The 24320-nt window shown below is 36.9% G+C and overlaps 4 protein-coding genes across 9 annotated transcripts; 1 reads left to right on the forward strand and 3 right to left on the reverse strand.

The window, feature by feature from the left end:
- The first annotated feature begins 2803 nt into the window (after positions 1 to 2803).
- On the forward strand, positions 2804 to 8514 carry LOC125203742 (putative late blight resistance protein homolog R1A-4). Of its 5 annotated transcripts, none has more exons than XM_048102172.1 (4): positions 2804 to 5635; positions 5958 to 6471; positions 7053 to 7240; positions 7349 to 8514. In XM_048102172.1, the coding sequence occupies exon 1, from the start codon at positions 2851 to 2853 to the stop codon at positions 4042 to 4044; it is 1194 nt and encodes a 397-aa protein (XP_047958129.1). In that variant the 5' UTR covers positions 2804 to 2850; the 3' UTR covers positions 4045 to 5635; positions 5958 to 6471; positions 7053 to 7240; positions 7349 to 8514. The 5 variants fall into 5 exon arrangements, with proteins under 5 accessions (XP_047958129.1, XP_047958130.1, XP_047958128.1 ...); XM_048102173.1 differs by having other exon boundaries at positions 5958 to 6155; positions 6400 to 6471; positions 7053 to 8514; XM_048102171.1 differs by having other exon boundaries at positions 5958 to 6155; positions 6403 to 6471; positions 7053 to 8514.
- A 2386-nt stretch (positions 8515 to 10900) lies between these two features.
- LOC125207501 (putative late blight resistance protein homolog R1A-3) lies at positions 10901 to 21000 on the reverse strand. Of its 2 annotated transcripts, XM_048106877.1 has the most exons (7): positions 19753 to 21000; positions 19280 to 19457; positions 18313 to 18423; positions 17899 to 18148; positions 15308 to 16322; positions 13795 to 15211; positions 10901 to 11283 (listed from the first exon to the last, which is right to left on the reverse strand). In XM_048106877.1, exons 2-7 carry the CDS (start codon positions 19402 to 19404, stop codon positions 11214 to 11216), a joined length of 2988 nt encoding a protein of 995 aa, XP_047962834.1. In that variant the 5' UTR covers positions 19405 to 19457; positions 19753 to 21000; the 3' UTR covers positions 10901 to 11213. The 2 variants fall into 2 exon arrangements, with proteins under 2 accessions (XP_047962834.1, XP_047962833.1); XM_048106876.1 differs by having other exon boundaries at positions 13795 to 16322.
- Positions 19749 to 21278, reverse strand: LOC125206119 (putative late blight resistance protein homolog R1A-3). Its single transcript, XM_048105416.1, has 2 exons — positions 21266 to 21278; positions 19749 to 21154 (listed from the first exon to the last, which is right to left on the reverse strand). The coding sequence occupies exons 1-2, from the start codon at positions 21276 to 21278 to the stop codon at positions 19749 to 19751; spliced, it is 1419 nt and encodes a 472-aa protein (XP_047961373.1).
- LOC125207502 (putative disease resistance protein At1g50180) lies at positions 21156 to 22427 on the reverse strand. Its single transcript, XM_048106878.1, has one exon. It carries the CDS (start codon positions 22368 to 22370, stop codon positions 21381 to 21383), a length of 990 nt encoding a protein of 329 aa, XP_047962835.1. The 5' UTR covers positions 22371 to 22427; the 3' UTR covers positions 21156 to 21380.
- Between the last annotated feature and the right edge of the window lie 1893 nt (positions 22428 to 24320).

A 24320-nucleotide genomic window follows, 5' to 3' on the forward strand; every position in this document is an offset into this window, starting at 1 on the left:
AGAAATGTTAAACCATTATGGCTATAATATTTTCTCATGTAGTCCACATATCAAATATTGAAATGCTTTACTATTTTAATTTAATTTTTTCATATATTAAATTATTTCACTGTCACAACATTGATGATTTATATCGTATGATAATTTGAATAAAAAAATTAAAAAAAAAACAAACAAACAAGTTATGAAAAAATAATATAAATGACAAAAAAAACTAGATACTAATGTATAAAATGATCAAATATGAATTTCTTTCAAAAAAAAATATGGTACTATATTAAATTATATAGTACTACTAGTAATTATTTTATGATTAAATATAGTACTTTAATTATGTAGTGTGTTAATTAGTATTACCATAAATAATTCATAATCTAAATCAATGATACGTTTCTAAACTAATAGAGTTAAAAATAACTAACATTAAATAAGGATAAATTAGTCATAAAATTATATCCTAAAATATAGAACTAAATTAAAGGGTATTTTATATACACAATTTTTGTTAATTTATCTTTCCCCCTTTTTTTTTTTTACCATTTTGGACCATCCTCCAAAATTAGATCAAGTCTACATGTGAAAAGTTTTCAACAAATAATAATTTTACTCATTAAACCCGCGTTATTTACAAGTTTGTCTATATTTTGACGACAGATGAAGTATGATAGAAAACAAATGAAACTTTAAACTGCGGACATCCTAAAATAGAAAAATAAAATATATTTTCATAGACCGAGGAAGTAGATTTTTCCTACTTGTTCCCTCCGTTCCTCATTAATTGGCACTATTGACATGCATATATTTTAAGAAATGTAGTGGAAAATGAGTGGAAAAAGTTAGCGGAATGTGAATCTTACTTTTATACTCCCTCCGTCCCACGTTACTTAAGGCGTTTCTTTTCGACACGAGATTTAAAAAAGTAGTGTTTAGTGAGTTAAATAAAGTAGAAAAAAGAATAAAGTAAGAGAGATGAGAGAGTGTAAAGTACAAGAAAGAATAAAGTAAGTGTGATTAAATGTTTTATTTTTAGCTAAAAAGAGAAATGACTCAAGTAACTTGGGACAACCCAAAATGAAATACGACTCAAGTAACTTGGTACGGAGAGAGTATATTATTTTTATAATAAAATATGTGTGGAAAGAGTTAGTAGAAAGTGATGTTCATTACCAAAAGTAGTACTCTCTCCGTCCGCCATTAGGAGTCCCGGATTCACTTTTATTATAAATGGTAGGTACACCTCACTTTCCATTAACCAATTCCTCTCACATTTTATAATAAAACTAATATATAAAAATGGCTCTACATTCCACTATCTTTACTCATCCACTGGCCTCTATATTTTTAAAATCTGTGCTGAACTAAAGTTAGACTCCTAATGGAGGACGGATAAAGTAAAACGTACGTAAGAGTATAATTGATTGAGGACTTGGACGAAAAATGATATTGGTGCCAACTAATAGAAGATGGAAAAAGTACTCCCTCTGTCCCACTAAGTTGAGTCGTATTCATTTTTGGAATGTCTCTATTAAGTTGAGTCACTTCCTCTTTTGACTAAAAACAAAACATTCAATTACTAGTATCCAGGATTTTTAGTTCGGGGGTACGATATTTTCATTACCTTAGCCCTTCAATATTCGATCAATCATTTTCATTTCATTTTGTTAAATAAAATACTATAGTAAATCTTTTGATCGTAAATTATTCATACAAACTATAAGCTATTTTTGAAAAATAAAATAAAAAATAAAAAATATATCCCGTGACTAAATAATTGATATAATATTTATGAATTTTTTAATATGAATATAATAAAAAATAAAAATTATTTAAGACAGTTATTCATAACTAAGTACTACTATAGGTATAGTAAAAATGTACTCCCTCCGTCCCGGAGTATTAGACTCACTTCTTTTGGGCACATGATTTAAGGAATTGATATTTAAATAGTTAAAATGGAGAGAGTAAAGTATGAGAGAGGGAAAAAAGTAGGAGAGAGAAGAGAGAAAAAAGTAGGTGGAGAATAAAATAAGATAGATGCGTTTTGCTAAAAAGGAAACGAGTCTAATATGTTGGGACATCCCAAAAAGGAAAGTTGGTCTAATACCTTGGGAAAAAGGACAGAGGGAGTAATATTTACAAAACAAATAGAAATATAATAACTTCAAAATAGAAAGTAGAATAAATTAATTACAGCAAAATACTTAAGTCTCTTATTGAATATGACTACGAGTAAAAAGGAGTAAAATTAAAATACAACAACTAAAAAAAAGCTGTGATTCAACTTAATTAAGACGAATGAAATATATATATATATATTTATTTTTAAAATTTTTAACTTCCGTGCCGAGTCGAGATAGAACAAGTAATGACCTAGGGAAGGAAACATGGAGTACTCCCTCCGTCCCATTTAAAATGCAACATTTGAGAATTGGCACGGGATTTTATGTAATGTTGTTTTATGAGTTAATGAAGAGAGAGTAAAGTAAGAGGGATGAAAAAGTAGAGATATAGTTGTTTCCATTTAAGGAAACGTTTCATTTTTAGTGGAACAACCAAAAAAGGAAAACGTTGCATTTTTAATGGGACAGAGGGAGTATTTGTTAGAATAATAATTACACTAATGATTTATTAATTCATGGTTTATGCATTATTTGATTTATTTAATTTCTGTGGCCCACACTAGTGAGTAGTGACAACAGAACACGCTTTTCAAGGGGCTCCTTTTTTGCATTTTCTGTCAGCTTTTGTATATCCAATTTCTTATGCATCAGTCATTGTACTCACTCCACTTCTTATTTTCCCTTCCGTTGATTTTGCCAAAACAAACATCAAAAGTTGATCGGATCAGAGATGGCGGCGTCTGCTTATGCATCTCTTGTTTCGTTGCTGAATACTATGGATCAGATCCAGTCTCATCGTCTCCTTTCCACTTGTTTCGACAACTACCAGTTTCAATCTCTTCGTGAAACGGTTGATTTTCTCGTCGATTTTGTTGAGAATTATTCCGAAGAAGCAGAAGATCTGATGAGGCTGATTGGGGACGCAGCTCGTGAAGCTGAAGACATGATTGAAGTTGATGCTGCTCATCGAATTAGTGCTTCATCTGCTACAGAAACTCTAACAATGACTCCTCGCCTTGAGACAATGATACGAGAGATGAGCTCCATCAAGGATAAGGTTATCGAGTTTAAAGAGGAAACTCCATCCGCCTGTTCAATGCCTCCACCATCATCATCGTCTTCATCACCAGCTATTAAGACTACCATGCTGGGATTTGATGGCTATGTGGCACAGCTTCTGGATGAGCTCATTGGAAACGATTCTCGGAGAATACTCCCAATTGTTGGAATGGGAGGCGCTGGTAAGACCACTCTTGCCAAAAATGTCTATGAAAATTCACTTGTGGTGTATCATTTTGATGTTCGTGCTTGGGTTACTGTGTCTCAAGATTATAATGGAACTCATATGCTTTCACAAGCTCTTTCTTGCCTACGAGCAGGGGATATCGAGAATACTACCGATGATCAACTAGGTGAAAGGTTGCATCAAACTTTATTTGGTCGGAGATATATGATTGTATTGGATGATGTGTGGAGTGTTGCGGCTTGGGAAAAGATTAAGCCTTTCTTTCCGGAAAATGGTAATGGAAGCCGAATTGTTGTGACAACCAGGGAACAAGAAGTGGTTAATTACTTTGGTTCCTCTTCACTTGCTGTTGGTTTTCTTGATTATCAAAATAGTTGGGACCTTTTTTGTCAAGTGACATTTGCACAACAAAATTGCCCTCCTCAGTTGCAAAAAATAGCGAAGAGCATTGTCAAGAAATGTGGAGGACTTCCACTTGCAATCCATGTGATTGGTGGGCTACTTGGAAAAGCTCCGAGGACCCAAGAGTATTGGGAGGAAATCACAAAAGACAAGAGCTTGGTTATGGAATGTTCAGGTGAGGGAAACAAACCATCCAGCATATTATACTCCCTCCGTCCCAATAAATATGAAACATTTGGTTTCCGGCACGGGATTTTATGCAGTGTTGTTTTGTGAGTTAATGAAGAGAGAGTAAAGTAAGAGAGAGGGAAAAGTAGAGAGAGTGATGTTTCCATTTTAGGAAACGTTTCATTTTTAGTGGGACAACCCAAAAAGGAAAACGTTGCATTTCTAATGGGACAGAGGGAGTATATGAGTTACAAGCATTTGCCTGTTTGGTTGAAATCATGTTTTCTCTACTTGGGATTATTTCCAGAAGATCATCTGATAGTCATATCTCGTCTTATCAAGTTATAGGTTGCAGAGGGATTCATAAGAACATCTAAAAACCAAAATTTGGAACAAGTTGCAGAGAGTTACGTAAAGGAGCTTGTTGATAGGAATCTTCTTTTAGTTGGTAGTTTGACGGAACACAATAAAATAGAATATTATTGTGTTCATGATCTTGTAAGAGAGTTGTGCATAAAGACAGCACAGAAGGAAGACTTTTATTGTGTGCAAAGAGACTTAGATGGGAGGCGTCATTACATATTTGATGAAAGATCAGCAAGTTTTTACCATCAAGAATCTCCGAGTTCAAAAAAGCCATCAGTTTTCAGACCTCTAATATTGAGTTGGCAAAGAGAAGCGCCCTCTAAGTCTAGATTGTTGAGAGTGTTTTCTTGTAATCGTGAGTGTATGCTAGACACTCTTAAACAAATCAACTTGCGCTACATCTACCATGAATCTCATGGAATTAGGCAAATTCCTTGTTCTATATCACTATGTTGGAGTCTGCAAACTTTGATTGTGTTTAATTTGTACTCAGTTGTTTTACCATCTGATATTTGGAGGATGCCACAACTCAGGCATATAGATTGCAATCATGTTCAGTTAATCCTCCTGCTGCAGGTGACGTCTCTGTTTTACAAAACTTACAGACGCTTAAAACAGTACGGAATCTCATTTTCAGCGTGGAGTTGTGTACCAAAATACCCAACATTAGAGAATTGAATATCATGTACGAGTTTGAAGTGGAATCTGAGCTAAATCGGTGTTTTCATCTGAATAATGTTGGCTGCTTAAGTAAGCTTGAATCGCTAAGAATCGGTTCCCCAAGCAAGTTTGAATTGCCAAGCCTATGGTATTGGAGAAAGCTATATATAGATGATGATTTTAAACTACCGAATTCCCTCAGAGAGCTCACTTTAGACAATTGCTCTATTGGACAGAGGGGTATGGCAATGATTGCTTCATTACCTCATCTTCAACTTCTTGAATTATCGGATGCAGTACGAAGAGCAGAATGGAATTGCTTTAAACATATATTTCATAGTTTGAAAGATCTCACCATTTATGATTGTGATAGTTTGTTTAATTGGATTGTGGACAAATCCAATTTTCCAGTGTTGGAGACGCTTTATCTTTCTTCCTTGTGGAACTTGGAAGAGATTCCTTTAGATATTGGAGAGATATCCACACTTCAAAAAATAACTGTTGATGATTGTTCAGAATCAGCGAACATGTCAGCAATAAAGATACTAGAGGAACAAGAGGATCTCGGAAATCAAGCCCTTCAAGTTACAATTAACATCGGCTCATCACTAGAGTTGAGCGAAATAGAAGAGATCAAGGAACGCTACACATCCCCAAATCTTCAAATCTACTGGTACAGTCGAATGAAAAATATGCCTTTCCTTTAGATTATGTGATTTCTATACACTTTGAGACTTTGTCCCTTCTACACAATTCATGAATTTGATAATTTGAAACTATATATTTTCCTTTGAATAAATGAACTGTGGAATAAATTTTAATCAGCCTTATTTTGATACTCTATTTATTCTATCAGTTCATTGAAATGTATTGATTTATGATTAAAAACTCTATTATGCTGATGTGATAACATTTTGCATGATTTCCCCTCTTAATTTTATGCACTTTTTTGTGTTGATTTAGAGATGCATTTTAGTGCTAGTTTGGTCTTACAGGTTGTAGGTCTGAGGTAAAATGATCAAATGATGATGTTGGCAGTCAAGAAAAAGACAACAGAACACCTGCATATCTTGCACATACCGTGCGTATCAATCTCGAAACGCATGGCCGTGCATCAATCATCAAATCGTAAATCACACACCATGTCCGAAGGCAGACTGTGCGCTCATTTCCATTCTTGGGAAGTCAATGATGTAGGTGATCTATTGGGAAACAACGAAATTCTTTTTAGGGTGTATTCTACCATTGAGCTTCCCAATCAGGGAAGCTCTTTTTGTTTTTTTAAATGCGAAATTGTGAGAGACGCATAAGGATCATTTGTCTCATTAAGGAAAGACGTGTGAGCCTTATGCGACTATTAAAAGACGCATGATCCTTATTCATCTCTAACTTAAATACAATCGGGACTCTGAAATCATTTCCCCCATTTGCGACAAGAAGCAGGCAACAAAAATTTTCAGCGATTTGTGGGATTTTCGGAAATTCCAAGCGATTTCCGGCGATATTCTGGTACTTTTTCTTCTATGTTGTTGTATTTCTCTTTTATCTATGTTTATTGCATATTATTTTGTTAAATTATGTTGGTTTCCCAGTTTGATAATTTAGAGTTTATGTTGAAACTGTGGAATTTATGCCGATTATTTACTGTAGTTGTGCAATTTATGATTGTAATGTTGGATGATTTTTTTAGATTTTTGGGATGAATAACATCCTATTCTATCCAGTTTGGTCTTAGTTGATGAATTTTTGAAAATTTTGGTATGAATTTTTGATATGTAGATATTGGGTTGATAATTGATAGATATCATTTGTCTTTAAAATACTCCCTCTTTTCCGCCATAAGGCAAACGCTTCTTTTGAGCACAAGATTTAAGAAATTGATATTTAAAAAGTTAAGTGGAGAGAGAGAGAGAAGTATGAGACAGAAAACAATAAAGGAATGAAGAGAGAGTAGAGTAAGTTAGAGAACAAAGTAAAAGAAGAAAGATATTATTTTTTGCTAAAAAAGATATAGCTCACTTATGGCTTATGGTGAAACTGAGGAGGGAGTATGAGTTTGTAATTTTTGTATTGTGTATATGTTGTCACAGTTGAATTAGATGGTCAGTTCGAGCTCTAAAGTGCAGTTTTGTTACGAACCAGAGGATCTTTAAGTGCTATTTCTACAGCATAAGCACATTTCTAGGGAAGTGTGAACAGGGGAAAAATGGAAGCCTTAACATCCACCGAATAGAGAGCAAGGTATTGGAACTGCCTATCCATCCCCACATGGCACCAGGTTACATATTTTGTACATACATTTTTTATGTATTTTGATATATTTTTTACACTAACTATATTTACCCCAGTACAAAATGTTCCTTGATATTCAATTGTACATTATCAGGATCAAATATCCAAGATACAAGCTAGGCAAGTAAAATTAATTTTTGTTGTCTTATTTATGAATTTATTATACAACATGCATAAACCTTATTTGTCGTTTAAATGGTTGTCTTTGTATTGTATGTGGATACTGTATGTCGATTGTATGTTGCACGATTACTACATTTCTGTGAACCAGTGTTGCATACGTAATATGTTAGAATATTGATGGTCTACTTTTTTAGTTGGACCTTAAGTATTTAATCTTGCATTGGGCCTGATCCAATTGATTAAATGCTGTGGCCCAATGTTTGTGTAATGGTGGCCCAACCCGGCTTGATCCATTACTTACCTTGACTGCACCGATGTCTGCCACGTGTATCTCTCACCTGGATCCAGCTTTGTGGCCGTTGATTCTGTGTTGTGTTTGTTAAGTGAGAGGCCGACCTCTCACTTACCCAAATTCAGTTCCTCTCCTCTCACACTCCAGAACTTTCTCTCCGTCTTCTCTATGCTTTCTCTCTCTTGTTTTCAGGCGACTTCGCCGGTGAACTCCTCAGATCTTTGGGTTACACCGATTGATCCTTGTTTTAGTGGATCTTATCGGTTTAGATCTTGAGTTTGGAGACTTTCTCGGTTTCCAACAGAGTGCTTGAAGGATTCTCACCTAGGGTTAGAATTTGGTGAAGAGCAGTGGTCAAGAAGTGAGTACTTGAGAGGATCTTGTGAGTTGCTGGTGATTGTGGAGTGTTCTAATAGTCTGGGTGACATTCGGTGTAGCTAGGGTTTTCTGACCTAGTATTCAAAGGTTTCTCATCGTGTGACTTGTGGTAGAAGCGTGTGGGGAGGTCCTTGGCCTAGTGTAGTCACTGTTGTGACCTGAGTCATATCCTTACTATTCTGTCTTTGTTGCATTTGTTTGTTGCTACTAAGATCCGAAAGGATCTTGTGTTGATTTACTGATCTATCTACTTGAGTGTGCAGGTACTAATTGGGCAAGGACTTGAATTCAATGGTTGAAATCTTGGAATAGTTAGGGCTTAATTAGGGTTCTATACCTGTAATAGTTAGATATCTCAGTGGGTTAGATTACTTGTAATCTTGTATCACCGTTTGTACTTGGCTTGTAATTTCTGAGACTAGCCATCTCAGAGATCAATCAATAAAGAGGTCCCGGTAATTAGCGAATCCCGAGTGATCTGATCCCTACATAATACTTACTTGGTATGCTGGTAGTATGTCGAGCCACATGAGGCAGGTAGACTTCGCAAGCAATTCAATCGTTTTCAGCGTATTCTTGAGTACGTAGATAGGTTGCTTGGGGATAACCACTTAGGGAAAACTGATCGTTTGTGGGAAGAACCAAATTTTTATTGTCGAGTGGGACAGGAGGTTAGAGAGGCTCCGGGGAGCTTCTTAGGGCATCCACAATGCTCCACCACGTCAGGCATCCACAATGGGGCGCCCTAAGGTCCGCCCTATAGGGCGCTCTTTGCTCCACCACGTCAGCATTTTATCCTCCTATCCTTCCACCTGCAGTGGGGCGCTCTATAGTTTATATACTTCTATTTTGTATTTATTTTATGTTTGCAAATATATCAAGCAAAAAAAAAAAAAAAGCACCACAATTTATAAGGGAAGTCCTACATTTACTTAATTAAAAAAAAGTTATAAAATAGAAATGAAAAAAGTGCTCTACAGATAATAAAGAGGCTAGTCTAAAATTCCCAACTTGCAGTGGAGGCGCTCGATCATATCCTTGAGGTATTCGACTTGAGCTGGGTCGTCCGTCTGCCTGAGAGCGTTGTGTGTGTCCAACAACATCCTAAAGTCAGTGGAGGCCACCGACTCCGTGTAGGCATGTCCTGCAGCCGATGTCGGGGTCGGGGGGCAGAATGTGAGGATGTCGCCTTCGCCTTGCCCTTGCTCGCCTTGACGCTAGAGGGACGATGGGAGGACATCGGTGTGTCGGAACTCTTATCCTCGTACAGCGGATGGTTGAGGTCCATTGGAGTTGCGCCGATGTCACTGCTCATATAATCACCGACGAAGGTGTGCTCCGCCCTCTTCGCCGCATACGATAGGGGCAGAATCCCTCCTTGGAACTTCTGCTTCTCCTTCAAGAGGAGCCAGGACTGGTAGTGCTTGAAATCGCCGTACAATGAAGTGTACATCGCGATCGCCTTATCGCTCACATCTGACATATTCTCGCCGCTTCCCTGCTCCCTCTCGCACTTCTCGCACTCCACTGAGAACAAATTGACCGACTTCTTAATCTGCTCCCAGTGCTTGCAGAGCTGCTCCCTCTAGCGCTTGTAGGCGTGAGGCGGCTTGCCCTCGTTGTATTTATCAGGGATGCGCTCCCAGTACGCGATCTGCTTCTGGTTGTTGGGGAACACCGGGTCGTCGGAAATATCAATCCAACACCTCGTCAGGACGATGGATTCATCCGGGTTGTAGTTCATCCTCTCCGGGGTGAACTCTTCATTATTCACCGGAAGCGGCAACTTCTAGGCTCTTTCCTGGTCCGCTTCTTTTTGGTGGCGGATCCCGAGGCGGCGGCGGCGGAGGGGGCGGCGGAGGAGGAGCGGCCGCAGGGTGGGGCATGTGCGCGCGTGGGAGAAGGCTTCATGTCTGACAGCCTGTATGAATCCGTGCTGAAGTCGGGATCGTACTAGGTGTTGGAGTCGAAGGGCCGATATTCATCTGGTTATGTACCCGGCCACCGTGCACTACCACCGAACATCGGACTATTCGGACTTGGGTAATCTTCGGGATTCATTGTATTTAGTGAAATAGAGAGAATAGAGAGAGTGGAAGAGTGAAATAGAACGAAAAATGTGAGGTATATATATAGTGTTTGGTGAATTAAAAAATTTTAAAAAATAAAAAACGGGTCGCATCGTCCGCTCTTTCGTCCGCGTCGCCCACAGTGGGGCGGACGATGGACATCGGGCGGCAGATCATCCGCGGACGACCTATCGGGCGCGGACGATGGATAACCCATTGTCCGCTATGCTACAGTGCATCGGGCGGATGATAGTCCGCCCCATTTTGGATGCCCTTAGTATGAGAGACTACGTTATGGATGACCAAGTTAACAGTTGAGATAGGGGTAACTCATCTATACAGTCTACATACACAAACCTTTGGTTAATCAACTTCATAGGAATTGATAGTCCGCCCCATTATGGATGCTATTAGTATGAGAGACTACGTTATGGATGACCAAGTTAACAATTGAGATAGGGGTAACTCATCTATACAGTCTACATACACAAACCTTTGGTTAATCAACTCCATAGGAATTCTGTTATACAGTAATGATTAGTGTTCCTGTGAAAGTTTATGAGTAATATTATCAAAACGCCTTTCATATCACAATAATAAACACAATTGTTCTTTTATTATTGTTGTGGGCTTAGGTGGTGAATCAACATTCTGTGATGTAGCAGTAATTTGAGGTGATAGACATGGCCTTTAATCACAAGTAATCATTGCAACTGAACTGCCCCTGCCCCTGAATGTGATGTTTTAGACAGTTTATTAGGCAGCATAAGGTGGAGTACGTAGTGTGTGTGCATACACGGTCATTTGTTAGTGTTACAACAACTATGCTACTTGACGTTGTTTTTGATACATATGCCACAGACCAACTGAAAACCATTCGCAACATCCGTAGTCATTCTCTTTACATTCAAAACTTCTTCCATATCTTAATGTAAACATGCTCATATGAATTCCAAATTTCTTATTGTGGTTATCGTCAAATAGGAAAAATGTTGAACAAAGAAAAGAGAGAGCTGGTTACCATGCTTTTCCAGCAGAACCAAAGAGATGCATCTTCTCAGCAACCACAACTTTCATTGCTTCCTTTGCAGAAGTCATTACGTTGACAACATCTTTCTCAGTCTTCGTTTATGAACCCATGTATGCCTTTCTAACCTCAGCACATTCCTGCATGTTCATTCACTCAACTTAGACAAGGAAAGTGATGGCAATCGTTCTTGGAAGGTCTACACATGTGGACCACGACAGGTGACGAATTATAACCTGTACCCAAATCAACAAGAATTAAGGAGATCATGGTGATTGCTGGAATTAAGGAGTTCATTGAGAAGATGATTGAAGTTACCATGGTCAAGAATTGCTGATTGAGGATTGCAGAGATATTTGCTAATTACAAATATTATTTCCCTTTAATTGCTCTCATCATTATCTATTACTATTATATAATAAGGATATGATTGATTGCTTAGCTTATTTGTAAACTCCTATAAAAAGGAGAGCTGTGGAGATTAGGAGAATCATCTAGAAAGATCATTGTAGGCTGTGAAAACCGTGGCCTCAAGGAGGAGTTTCCTATCTCTTTTTCCCTTTCGATAAAACGAGTGTCTTTTCCAATCAGTTCCTTGATCGATACAATTAATTTCTGAAATTCTTGAATCCCTGTTTTGCCTTTTACACCAATAGAGAAAGTAAGCCAAGCACTTTCATTTTAATCTCGAGGACTACCAAGAGCGATGTTCTTAATTAACAATGTGAAATCCTCGTTTTGAAGTTAAAGCACATATATCATGTTGTTCAGAAATAAACAAGATTAATTAATCTAGCATCTACCTGCTGATGATCATTATTACAGATTTTTCTTTTAACTCATGCAGTATAAAGAGTCATTGCAGTTCCAATGAATCGATGTGATCTTACAAGTGACAAATGAACAAGAACATCAATAGCTTAAAAGTGATCAGATTTAGCAGGAGGCAATATTTGAAAACACTAAATCAGAAGAAAAGATGATCAAATGATACCCATGGCTACTAGCATGGTGAAAATATTGATACGATAATTGTTTCACGTTTGAGTGACACAATTGGTTATGAATCTATTGGATTGCAACATATTCGTGAGAGGAGGTTTGCGAGTTAGAAGAAATAGTTGACGTTACAATTAGCTTCTCTTGAAACGGCACTGCTAATTGAGAGCGAGAACATTAGGAGTCTTAGAAGCTTTTAGGAGGTACTAATCTAAGATTGACGCCCCTAGTGTTTGTAATTCACTTTGTTATATTTGTGACTTGTTCTAGTGAAGTATGAACTGTGCTGGGGTGTTGTAGTTGGAATTTGTATAACCAAGTGAAAGCACATTCAGAATTCCCTTTATCTCATTTGATTAATCTTTGTGTTTTATGTTTTATCTGCAATTGTTATTTGCTCTTGTTTATACAATTTTTTTTTTCAAAAATCTAAAACCTTTTATTTTTCCAAATAGTAGAAGACGCTTATTAGAAGGTAGACAGTCTGTTATCGTTTTCCCTGTGTTCGATATATGACCATTAGCTATACTATATATACTCCCTTTGTCCCGGCTAAGATGACACATTCCTTAGCCGGCACGGGATTTTAGGAGTTATTGATTAATGTGTTTAATTGGAGAGAGAAAAGGTTGGTGAAAGTATTAAAATAGAGAGAAAAAGACAGATGAATATTTTAGTAGGGGTGGAAAAAAATGGTTGGATGTATTAATTGGAGAGAGAAAGTTTCCAAAAAAAGGAAATGTGTCATCTTAGTTGGGACAAACTAAAAAGGAAAACGTGTCATCTTAAATGAGACGGAAGGAGTATTATATATAGTACTAATAAAAAGTGCATCAATAAGGGTCTCCGATGATCAGAACGGTTCGTTTAATAACATATTATTTTAAAACATTGATAATCATCAAAATTTTAAAAATAGTTGTTTTATTGACTTTCTATTCTAATTAAACTTAATTAATTGTCTATAAGAATATTTACAAAATTATTAGAATTGGTTTAATGTAGAGCTATAAAAACATTCAATGTGGTACGATATCAGGGTCTCCGATGATTAGAGCGGTTATCAGAAAAACACCAATAATCATAGATTTTCCTTCTAGGGAGAAGAGTTGAGAGAAGATAATTGCATTAATTCAAGTATAAGAAGCACGAGTCTGTTACATCACTGATTATAAAACTAACACTCTAAATTCACATTTCACTCACTTCGCCCTTTACTTTTTTATTCACAAAGTCAAATAATTTCTTAAAACTCGTGATGAGTCAAAAAGGTTATTTAAATGGTGGACGGAGGGAGTAGAATAATTACAGTATAAAAATAAGGCTGATAAAAATATATTCCAATAATTTTATTCAAAGGAAAATGTATAATTTTAAATTATCAAATTCACGAAGATGTGTAGAAGAAATAAAGACTATATGATGAAATAGAACATGATTCCTATTCTATTCTATTCATTTTTCTAGTACAATGGAATAAGGACGGGATGAAAATGCAAAGGAAATGTTAAAAAATGTCTTTTCATTTCTACCGTCGAACTATTCTCATTTTCATTTCATTCCATCGTACCAAGAAGGGAGTATAGAAATCACATAGCATAAAAGACGGAAAATGGGAAGAAATACACGTATTTTTCATTCTATATTATTACCTGTAGATCTGAAGATTTTTGGATGTGTAAGGTTCCTTGATCTTATCTATTTTTGTCAACTTTGCTGCTGAGCCGAAATTAATTATAACTTGAAGGGCTTGATTTCCGAGATTTTCCTGTTCCTCCAGTATCTTTATTGCTGACATGTTCGCTGATTCTGAACATTCACAAACAGTTATTTGTTGAAGTGTGGATATCTCTCCAATATCTAAAGGAATCTCTTCCAAGTGCAGTAAGGAAGAAAGATAAAGTGTCTCCAACACAGGAAAATTGGATTTGTCCACAATCCAATTAATCAAACAAGTCGAAAAAGAAACAGTCAGATGTTTCAAGCTATGAAATTTCTGTAAAAAAAAATTCCATTCTGATCCTGATACTGCATCCGACAATTCAAGAAGTTGAAGATTAGGTAACAAAGCAATCATTTCCATAGCTCTCCGCCCAATAGTGCAATTGCCTACAGTGAGCCCTATGAGGGAATTCGGTAGTTTAAAACCATCATCTGTGCTTGGAAATTCAAACTTGCTTGGGGAACCGATACTTAGCAATTCAAGCTTACTTAAGCTGCCAACAGTAGTATTCAGACGCATACACCGATCCAGCTCAAATTTCTCTTCCAACTCGTACAGAATATCCGATTCCTCTTTCAAGTCGCAATGAATATTTAATTCTCTAATGTTGGGTATTTTGGCACACAACTCCTCGCTAAAAATGAGATTCTTTACTGTTTTAAGCGTCTGTAGGTTTTGTAAAACAGAGACGTCACCTGCAGCAGGAGGATCAATTTGAATATGATCGCAAATATCTATATGCCTGAGTTGTAGCATCCTCCAAATCTCGGATGGTAAAACAACTGGGTACAAATTAAACACAATCAAAGTTTGCAGACACCAACATAGTGATATTGACCGAGGAATTTTCCTAATTCCATGAGATTCATCATGGTATTTGTAGTATGCGTAGCGCAAGTTGATTTGTTTAAGAGAAATGTCTAGCATACTCTCACCATTACCACAAAACACTCTCAACAATCTAGACTTAAATGGTGCTTCTCTCTGCAAACTCAATATTAGAGGTTCGTCAACTGATGGCTTTTCTGAAGTCACAGATTCTTGGTAAAAACTTGTCGATCTTTCATCAAATATGTGATGACGCCTCCCATCTATGTCTCTTTGCACACAATAAAAGTCTTCTTTCTCTGCTGTCTTTATGCACAACTCTCTTACAAGATCATGAACACAATAATTTTCTACTTTCTTGTGTACTGTCAATCTACCAACTAAAAGAAGATTCGTATCAACAAGCTCCTTTATGTAACTCTCTGCAACTTGTTCCAAATTTTGGTTTTTAGATGCTTTTATGAATCCCTCGGCAACCCATAACTTGATAAGACGAGACGCGTTTATCTGATGATCTTCTGGAAATAATCCCAAGTAGAGAAAACATGATTTCAACCAAACAGGCAAATGCTTGTAACTCAAATACAATATGTTGGATGGTTTGTTTCCCTCACCTGAATATTCCATAACCAAGCTCTTGTCGTTTGTGATTTCCTCCCAATACTTTTTGGTCCTCGGAACTTTTCTAAGTAGCCCACCAATCACACGGATTGCAAGTGGAAGTCCTCCGCATTTTGTGACGATGATCTTCGCTATTTCTTGCAACTGAGGAGGGCAATTTTGTTGTGCAAATGTCACTTCACAAAAAAGGTCCCAACTATTCTGATAATCAAGAAAACCCACAGCAAGTGAAGAGGAGCCAATGTAATTAACCACCTCTTGTTGTCTGGTTGTCACAACAATTCGGCTTCCATTACCATTTTCCGGGAAGTAAGGCATAATCTTTTCCCAAGACGCAACACTCCACACATCATCTAATACGATCATATATCTCCGACCAAATAAAGTTTGATGCAACTTTTCACCTAGTTGATCATCAGTTTTATTCTCGATATCTCGTACTTGTAGGCAAGAAAGAGCTTGTGAAAGCATATGAGTTGCATTATATTCTTGAGACACAGTAATCCAAGCACGAACATCAAAATGATACACAACATGAGAATCTTCATAGACATTTTTGGCAAGAGTGGTCTTACCAGCGCCTCCCATTCCGACAATTGGGAGTATTCTTCGAGAGTCATGTCCAATGAGCTCATCCAGAAGCTGCGCCATGTAGCCATCAAATCCCAGCATGGAAGTCTTATTAGCTGCACGAGGAACTGGTGACGACGATGATGAAGACAATGATGATGGTTGAGGCGTTGAACGGACGGATGGGGTTTCCTCTTTAAACTTGATAACCTTATCCGTGATGGAGCTCATTTCTCGTATCATCTTCTCGAGGCGAAGCAACATTGTTAGACTTTTGCTAGCAGATAAGGTAGTAATTTGATGAGCAGCTTCGACTTCAATCATGTCTTTAGCTTCACGAGCTGCATGTCCAATCGGCCTCATCAGATCTTCTCCTTCTTCAGAATAATTCTCCACAAAATTGACGAGAAAATCTACCGTTTTCTGAAGAGATTGTAACTGGTAGTTATCGAAACAAGTGGAAAGGAGAGGATGAGTTTGGATCTGATTGATAGTATTCAACAACGAAGCTAGAGATGCATAAGCAGTCGCCGCCATCTTGCGATGATGATCCGATCAGCTTTTGTTGTTCGTTTTGGAAAAGTCAACGGAAGGACAAATAAAGTAGGGATGTTGAGATGAATGATGAAGAAGAAAATCGAATTACAAATGATGAGAGAATAGTAAAGAAAGACTGATACAACAAAAAAAGCTCTTTGACATAGAGGTGGGTCTCTTGTTCGCTGGTGTGGGCCACAACATCAGCAATTAATAATTAGTATAATCATTTTTTGACGTAGATTTTACTCCCTCCGTCCCATAATAGATGTCAACTTCCCTTTTTAGTTTGTCCCACAAAAAAAGGTTACACTTACTTTTTGGAAAAAGTTCTCCCTCACATTAATATATCCACTAACTCATTTCACTCACATTTCATTTAAAATTAATACTCCATTCGTCCCACTTTAGCTGAGTCGTATTCCTTTTTGAGTTGTCCCACTTTAGCTGTCATTTTCTTTTTTAGCAAAAAATACTTTAGTCTCTTTTACTTTACTCTCTTTTCATCTCTCTACCTTTTTTCTTTCTACTTTATTCTCCTTTTATTTAACTCATTTAAAACAATTTTTCTTAAATTACATGCCGAAAAGAAATGTGTTAAGGGGTTTCCCCTTAACAGTGGCCGGCGGTGCTAATTGACGGCCAAAAAGGGTTCTGGCGCCCTAGATGGAACACCTCCGAAGCATTTTCGTTCACTTACCTTCTGGTTCTCTTCATAATCCTATTTCTTTTGATGAAGCTGTAGAACACAAAATATGGCAAGATGCAATGGAACCTGAGTTGGAGGCCATTGAGAAGAACGAAATATGGCAGCTTGTTGAAAAACCAGCAGAATAGGGCTCAAGTAGGTGTTTCGCACAAAGTACAATTCTGATGGGAGTATTCAAAAGCACAAAGCAAGGTTGGTTGTCAAGGGATACTCACAACAGCATGGTGTAGATTATGAAGAGACATTTTCTCCTGTTGCTCGATTTGAAACAGTGAGAATGTTTCTTGTTGTGGCTGCTCAATTACAATTACCTAATTACCTGTATATCAATTCGACGTGAAATATGCATTTCTCAATGGTGAGTTGGAAGAGGAGGTTTATGTCTCTCAACCAGAAGGGTATTCTATCTATGACCAAGAAGACAAGGTTTACAAGCTGAGGAGAGCCCTTTATGGGCTGAAACAAGCCCCACGTGCGTGGTATAGCAGAATTGACTCTTTTTTTCGAGCAAGCGGATTCACAAGAAGTGATAATGAGCCCACTCTCTATTTCAAGAAGCAAGGTAACAAAGATTTCCTTATTGTTTGTCTATATGTGGATGATATGATTTATATGGGTTCATCTCAATCATTAGTCGATGAGTTCAAGTCTAATATGATGAATGAGTTTGAGATCACAGACTTAGGTTTGTTAAGTTTCTTTCTTGGACTTGAGGTGAAGCAAAGCAAGGATGGAATCATTGTGAGTCAAGAGAAGCATGCTACTAACCTTTTGAAGAAATTTCACATGAGCAACTGTGAAATTGCAGAAACACTTATGAAGGTTAACGAGAAGTTGCAGCGTGTTGATGGAACCGAACATGCTGATGGTACAATATGTAGGAGTCTCCTTGGAGGACTTAACTACCTTACTCATACAAGGCCTGACATTGCTTCTTCTATAAGTGTAGTGTCGAGATATATGCATAATCCAACGAAGCAGCATCTTGGCGCAGCTCGAAGAATACTCCGTTATGTTGCTGGTACGTTAAAATTTGGATTATGGTACAGTAAAGTTTCAGACTTCAAATTGGTCGGGTATACCAATAGTGATTGGGCAAATCTGGAAATACTTATACTGATAGTGATTGTGTTATATTAATTTTACAGGAAAAAGAAAACACTTGAAGTTTAAGTAATTTACCTTGAGCAAATCGAGTCTAAGATTTGGGCCGCCAGCAGGGTATGTTCCATGAACGTTTCCAATGCAAACAGCCAAAAAATCAATACCAGTTGAATCAATGAACTCATTTGCCTGAAATTTGTATCATGCAATTGTTTTCACAACTCAGAACATTTGACGATCATTGAATAGGAAAACGACCCTTCATTTTTTAAATCACGCTGAATCGTTGAATTCGTTTTAGAATTAATGGCCTTTATTATTCAGGAAGGGTGGAAGAAGGAACCTGGTTAACTACTAGAATTGGAAAATAAAATGTAATTAGGATTTAGTATAACTTTTTTCTCAACCAATATATAAGGCAATTTATTGTAAATTATAGTCAACTCTTCCAAAATGTAATCAATAAAATACTCCCTCTGTCCCATAAAAGTTGAGTCATTTCATTCTGCGCACTCATTTTGAAAAAATCATAATAAATAGTTAAAATGGATAAATAGTAAAGTAAATTTGAAAATACTGTAGAGAAGACTCTTATCTACGTTATTCTCGATTTTACTTTACTATTTATCCATTCTAACTATTTATTACGATTTTTTCAAAATGAGTATAGAAAATGAAGTGACTCAACTTTTATGGGACGGAGGGAGTATATTTTATCCTTCTCTCTTTTTCCTCCCGTAATTGACGTTTCTGCATTTCTCCATCCTCTTCAACGGAGGTTTCTCCATTTTCAACATTCACATCAGTTAGTCTCGCTAGATAATCTTCAACAGCCAAAAAAATGACGCTGCAATAGGGCCGGATGTGATCAAGAATATTTTGTTTGTAGGTATCATATTAAATATCTTGAATAATGCGGATTTGGGAAGTTATTGGGAATTTTTTAAGACGGTGGTCTCTTTAGTTGTCAAAATATGCAAACAATTGAAAATAAATGTATAATAAATAGAATAACAACGTAGTAGAGTGTTTTTCAATAGATTACCTAAATATCATCGATTTCCCCGCGATGGAACCGAGCGCACGATCCTTGCCTTCGGGCATGCTGGCGTGAATTACTCTTTGACTATTGATGCATTGGTTGTGCGTTTCGACTCCCAACTTAGTCATTAGTCTCAGAGCCTCGACCGATAAGACCAAACTAACACTAAAAGTCCATAAAACTAGGAGGAAAAATCATGCTGTTAGTCTCATCATAATAGAGTTTACAATCATAAACCAATATCTAAAAAAAACTACTAGATATATATACTCTTCTGTCCCATTAAATATTTTTTCTTTTTAATTGTTCATTAAAAATTAAATATTTTGTAAAATGAAAACAACATTGTCTCTACTTTTTCCTCTCTTTACTTTTTCTTCGTTAATAAACAAAACAACACTATATAAAATCTCGTGCCATAAACTAAATGTTTCATATTTATTAGGACGGAGGAAGTATTTGTCATTCCACATTACCTGTAGATCTGAAGATTTCGGGATGTGTATCGTTGCTTGCTCTCTTCCAACATTGCTGCCAAGCCGATATAAATTATAAGTTGAAGGGATTGATTTCCGAGATCCTCTTGTTCCTCTAGTATCCTTATTGCCGACATGTTCACTGATTCTGAACAATCATGAACAGTTATTTTTTGAAGTGTGGATATCTCTCCAATATCTAAAGGAATCTCTTCCAAGTTCCGTAGTGATGAAAGGTAAAGCGTCTCCAACACTGGGAAATTGGATTTGTCAGCAATCCAATTAATCAAACCATTACCATTAGAAATGGTAAGATGTTTCAAGTTATGAAATTCCTGTTTAAAAAAATTCCATTCTGCTCCTCGTACTGCATCCCATAATTCAAGAAGTTGAAGATGAGGTAACGAAGCTATCATTGCCATACCCTTCTCCCCAATAGAGAAATTGTGTAAAGTGAGCTCTCTGAGGGAATTCGGTAGCTTAAATTCATCTATATATAGCTTCCTCCACAACTCAGACTTGCTTGACGAATCGATTCTTAGCGATTCAAGCTTACTTAAGCTGCCAACATTATTCAGATGGAAACATTGATTTAGTTCAAATCCTTGTGCCAACTTGTACAGAACAGCTGATACCGCTTCAAACTTGTACAGAATATTCAATTCTCTAATGTTGGGTATTTTGGCACACAACTCCTCACTGAAAATGAGATTATTTATTGTTTTAAGTGTCTGTAAGTTTTGTAAAACAGAGACGTCACCTGCTGCAGGAGGATCAATTTGAATATGGTCATGAATATCTATATGCCTAAGTTGTGGCATCTTCCAAATCTCGGATGGTAAAGAACTAGTGTACCACCAGTTGGACACAATCAAAGTTTGCAGACTCCAACACAGTGATATTGACTGAGGAATTTGCCTAATTCCATGAGATTTATCATGGTATTTGTAGCATGCGTAGCGCACGTTGATTTGTTTAAGAGAAATGTCCAGAATACTCTCACGATTACCAAAATACACTCTCAACAATCTAGACTTAAATGGTGCTTCTCCCTGCAAACTCGATATTAGAGGACTGAAAACTGATGGCTTTTCTGAAGTCGGAGCTTCTTCAAGGTAAAAACTTGCTGGTCTTTCATCAAATATGTAATGACGCCTCCCATCTAAGTCTCTTTGCACACAATAAAAATCTTCCTTTTCTGCTGTCTTTATGCACAACTCTCTTACAAGATCATGAACACAATAATATTTTACTTTGTTGTGTTCTGTCAACCTATAAACTAAAAGAAGATTCCTATCAACAAGCTCCTTTATGTAACTCTCTGCAACTTGTCCCAAAATTTCGTTTTTAGATGCTTTTATGAATCCTTCGGCAACCCATAGTTGGATAAGTTCACACACATCTATCGAATAATCTTACGGAAATAATCCCAAGTAGAGAAAACATGATTTCAAACGAACAGGCAAATGCTTGTAACTCATATATAATATGTTGGATGGTTGGTTTCCCTCACCTGAATATTCCATAACCAAGCTCTTGTCTTTTTTTATTTGCTCCCAATACTCTTCGGTTCTAGGAGCTTTTCCAAGAAGCCCGCCAATAACACAGATTGCAAGTGGAAGTCCTCCTCACTTTGTGACAATGCTCTTCGCTATTTCTTGCAACTGAGGGGGGCAATTTTGTTTTGCAAATGTCACTTGACAAAAAAGGTCCCAACTATTTTGATAATTAAGAAAATCCACGGCAAGTGAAGAGGAGCCAAAGTAATTAACCACTTCTTGTTCCCTGGTCGTCACAACAATCCGGCTTCCATTACCATTTTCCGGGAAGTAAGGCTTAATCTTTTCCCAAGCTGCAACACTCCACACATCATCCAATACAATCATATATCTATGACCAATTAAAGTTTTATACAACTTTTCACCTAGTTGATCATCAGATTGATTCTCGATATCCCCTACTTGTAGGCAAGAAAGAGCTTGTGACAGCATATGAGTTGCATTATGATCTTGAGATACAGTAACCCAAGCACGAACATCAAAATGATACACCACAAGTGCATTTTCATAGACATTTTTGGCAAGAGTGGTCTTACCAGCGCCTCCCATTCCGACAATTGGGAGTATTCTTCGAGAATCATGTCCAATGAGCTCATCCAGAAGCTGCGCCACATAGCCATCAAATCCCAGCATGGTAGTCTTATTAGCTGCTCGAGGAGCTGATGATGACGACGGCAATGATGGTGGAGGCATGGAACTCACGGATGGGGTTTCCTCTTTAAACTTGATAGCCTTTTCCTTGATGGGGCTCATCTCTCGTATCATTTTCTTGAGGCAATGTAACATTAGTAGACTTTTGGTAGCAGATGAAGCAATAATTCGATCAGCAGCTTCGACTTCAATCATGTCTTCAGCTTCACGAGCTGCATCCCCAATCAGCCTCATCAGATCTTCTGCTTCTTCGGAATAATTCTCCACAAAATCGATGAGAAAATCAACCTTTTCCCGAAGAGATTGAAACTGGTGGATGTCGAAGCAAGTGGAAAGGAAAGGATGAGTGTGGATCTGATCCATAGTATTCAGCAACGACACTAGAGACGCATAAGCAGTCGCCGCCATCTCTGATCCGATCAGCTTTTTATGTTTGTTTTGGAAAAGTCAACGGATGGAAAAATAAGAAGTGGGGGATTATGAAGAGATGAATGACAAATGACGAGAGAATAGTAAAGAAAGCTCGTAGTCTCCTGTTCGCTGGTGTGGGCCACGACAATTAATAAGTAGTGTAGATTACCGTAGCAAAAGTTCCAATTATTGGCGTGAAATGGATTAGTGGTCTGATAAGGGTTTAACCCTTTATCGAGTAGAGATAGGAGAAAGTTGCGAGGAAATTGAACCTCGTCAATCAATCTAATGCAGAAAAATAAAGACAGTAAATTAAAGATAAACACTTGTACTTTCATTGATTGTCTAATGAAAATAACAATAGATCCTATTTATTATACTCCGATGAATAACTTAACTTGGTGAACAAGATAATAAATATATGGAAAAGATATGATAATATAATAATAGAAATATGAGAGATATTTTAAAAGATATAATCATATTATGGTCTGTCTCCGACGGCACCAAAAACTTTCCAAGATTTAGAAACATCTTTCTCGTTGGTCTCTAATTTAATTGACCAACAAAATATGATTTGAAAAGAGAATGTAGTGTACCAGCTCTTTAGTAAGTAGGAAGCAAATCGCATTTGTGCTGTGCCACTTAGCACTCATTGTTGGATGATAAGCGACTATGGGGATATGACAAGAAACGATTATATTCGGTCAGGACTGCCTATCATTCGGCAGGTACACTTTTTGACAAAAGTCATGAATATAGAGTCTCCTCAAGTCAAACGGAAGAAGGTTGGAAAAGGTTGTGACATTCAAAAGTCACACCTAGAATTCGACACTTTTATGGAGGGCCTGTGTAAACAGCTTGCCCACTAAAGATAACCTTTCTCGTCGAGGCATTGATGCAGGGCTTGTATGTGAGATATGTGGCTTAAGCTGTAAATCAAGTGACCATCTTTTGTTACAATGCATTGAAGTGGCAAATATTTGGAGGTGCGGTCCTCTTCATTTTGAATCTCAATTCCTTAATAATTTTTTCATTTAAACAAGTGGTTTGGTCAATCTTAGAGAAATTACCTCAAAAAGCCTTCACACTTTTTGCTTGTATTGCATGGAATAATTGGAAGAGGAGAAATGAGTTGTACTTTGAGAAAAAATGTTTTCATTGGAAAGAAAATCTTTTAAGGGCCCACAAAAGTTGGATGGAAATGTCTGAAACTTTTGAACGGGATACGGAAAATAGAGCTAAAAATCACAGGTTGCAGAGATGGAAACCTCCTCCAACTGACACTTTTATTATGAATAGTGATATAAATATTCTTCATGATGGTCAAGTTGCTCTGAGTGTGATATTTAGAGATGAAAATGGGATGATTATCTTCGCATGTAAGACTGAAGTTAAAGCAGTTGGTTCGACAACGTTTATGGAAGGTATTGGTGTTCGTTATGGTTTGAATATGGCCATTTTACAAAATATATCCAATTTATATGTGCAAAGTGATAACCAAAATTTGATCAGGGGGTTACATGGGGATGTTGAACTTAATTTCATAGTGAGATGATAAAGGATGATATCTTGGCAATTGTAAAAAGAGTTCACGTCATCGATTTTAATTTCATCCCTAGAGCTTGTAATCTTGTTGCTCACTTGTTATCTAGGTGTCCAAATTTTTTGGGTGTAAATTTTATTCCTAAAAATATTTTGACTACTGTATCAAAGAAACATCCTAATATATATCAAATTTTTATCTTTTCTAAAATAAAAAAAAAACTCCCACCATGTCATTTTGATCCCCACGTAGATTTAAAATTAGTGATGATAAACAACCAAATTTTGTATAATACTCTCTTCATTCCAACTAAGTTGAGTCAAAATTCTTGGGCATGTATATTAAGAAATTGTGTTAAAAGTAGGAGATGGGAATAAAATGGAAAAGATAAAGAATGAGTA

This window comes from Salvia hispanica, chromosome 2, assembly GCF_023119035.1.
Source record: "Salvia hispanica cultivar TCC Black 2014 chromosome 2, UniMelb_Shisp_WGS_1.0, whole genome shotgun sequence".
NCBI lineage: Eukaryota > Viridiplantae > Streptophyta > Magnoliopsida > Lamiales > Lamiaceae > Salvia > Salvia hispanica.

Bases quoted from the DNA above. Each gene is read 5' to 3' on its own strand.
- LOC125203742 (XM_048102170.1), top strand. From the start codon at position 2,851: ATGGCGGCGTCTGCTTATGCATCTCTTGTTTCGTTGCTGAATACTATG.
- LOC125207501 (XM_048106876.1), bottom strand. From the start codon at position 19,404: ATGACTAAGTTGGGAGTCGAAACGCACAACCAATGCATCAATAGTCAA. The intron at 18,424-19,279 runs GTAATCTATTGA...TACAAATTTCAG, and splicing joins GGGAAATCGATGATATTTAG to GCAAATGAGTTCATTGATTC. The intron at 16,323-17,898 runs GTTAGTAGCATG...GATAACTACCAG, and splicing joins ATGTGAAATTTCTTCAAAAG to TTACAATCTCTTCAGAAAAC.
- LOC125207502 (XM_048106878.1), bottom strand. From the start codon at position 22,370: ATGGCGGCGACTGCTTATGCGTCTCTAGTGTCGTTGCTGAATACTATG.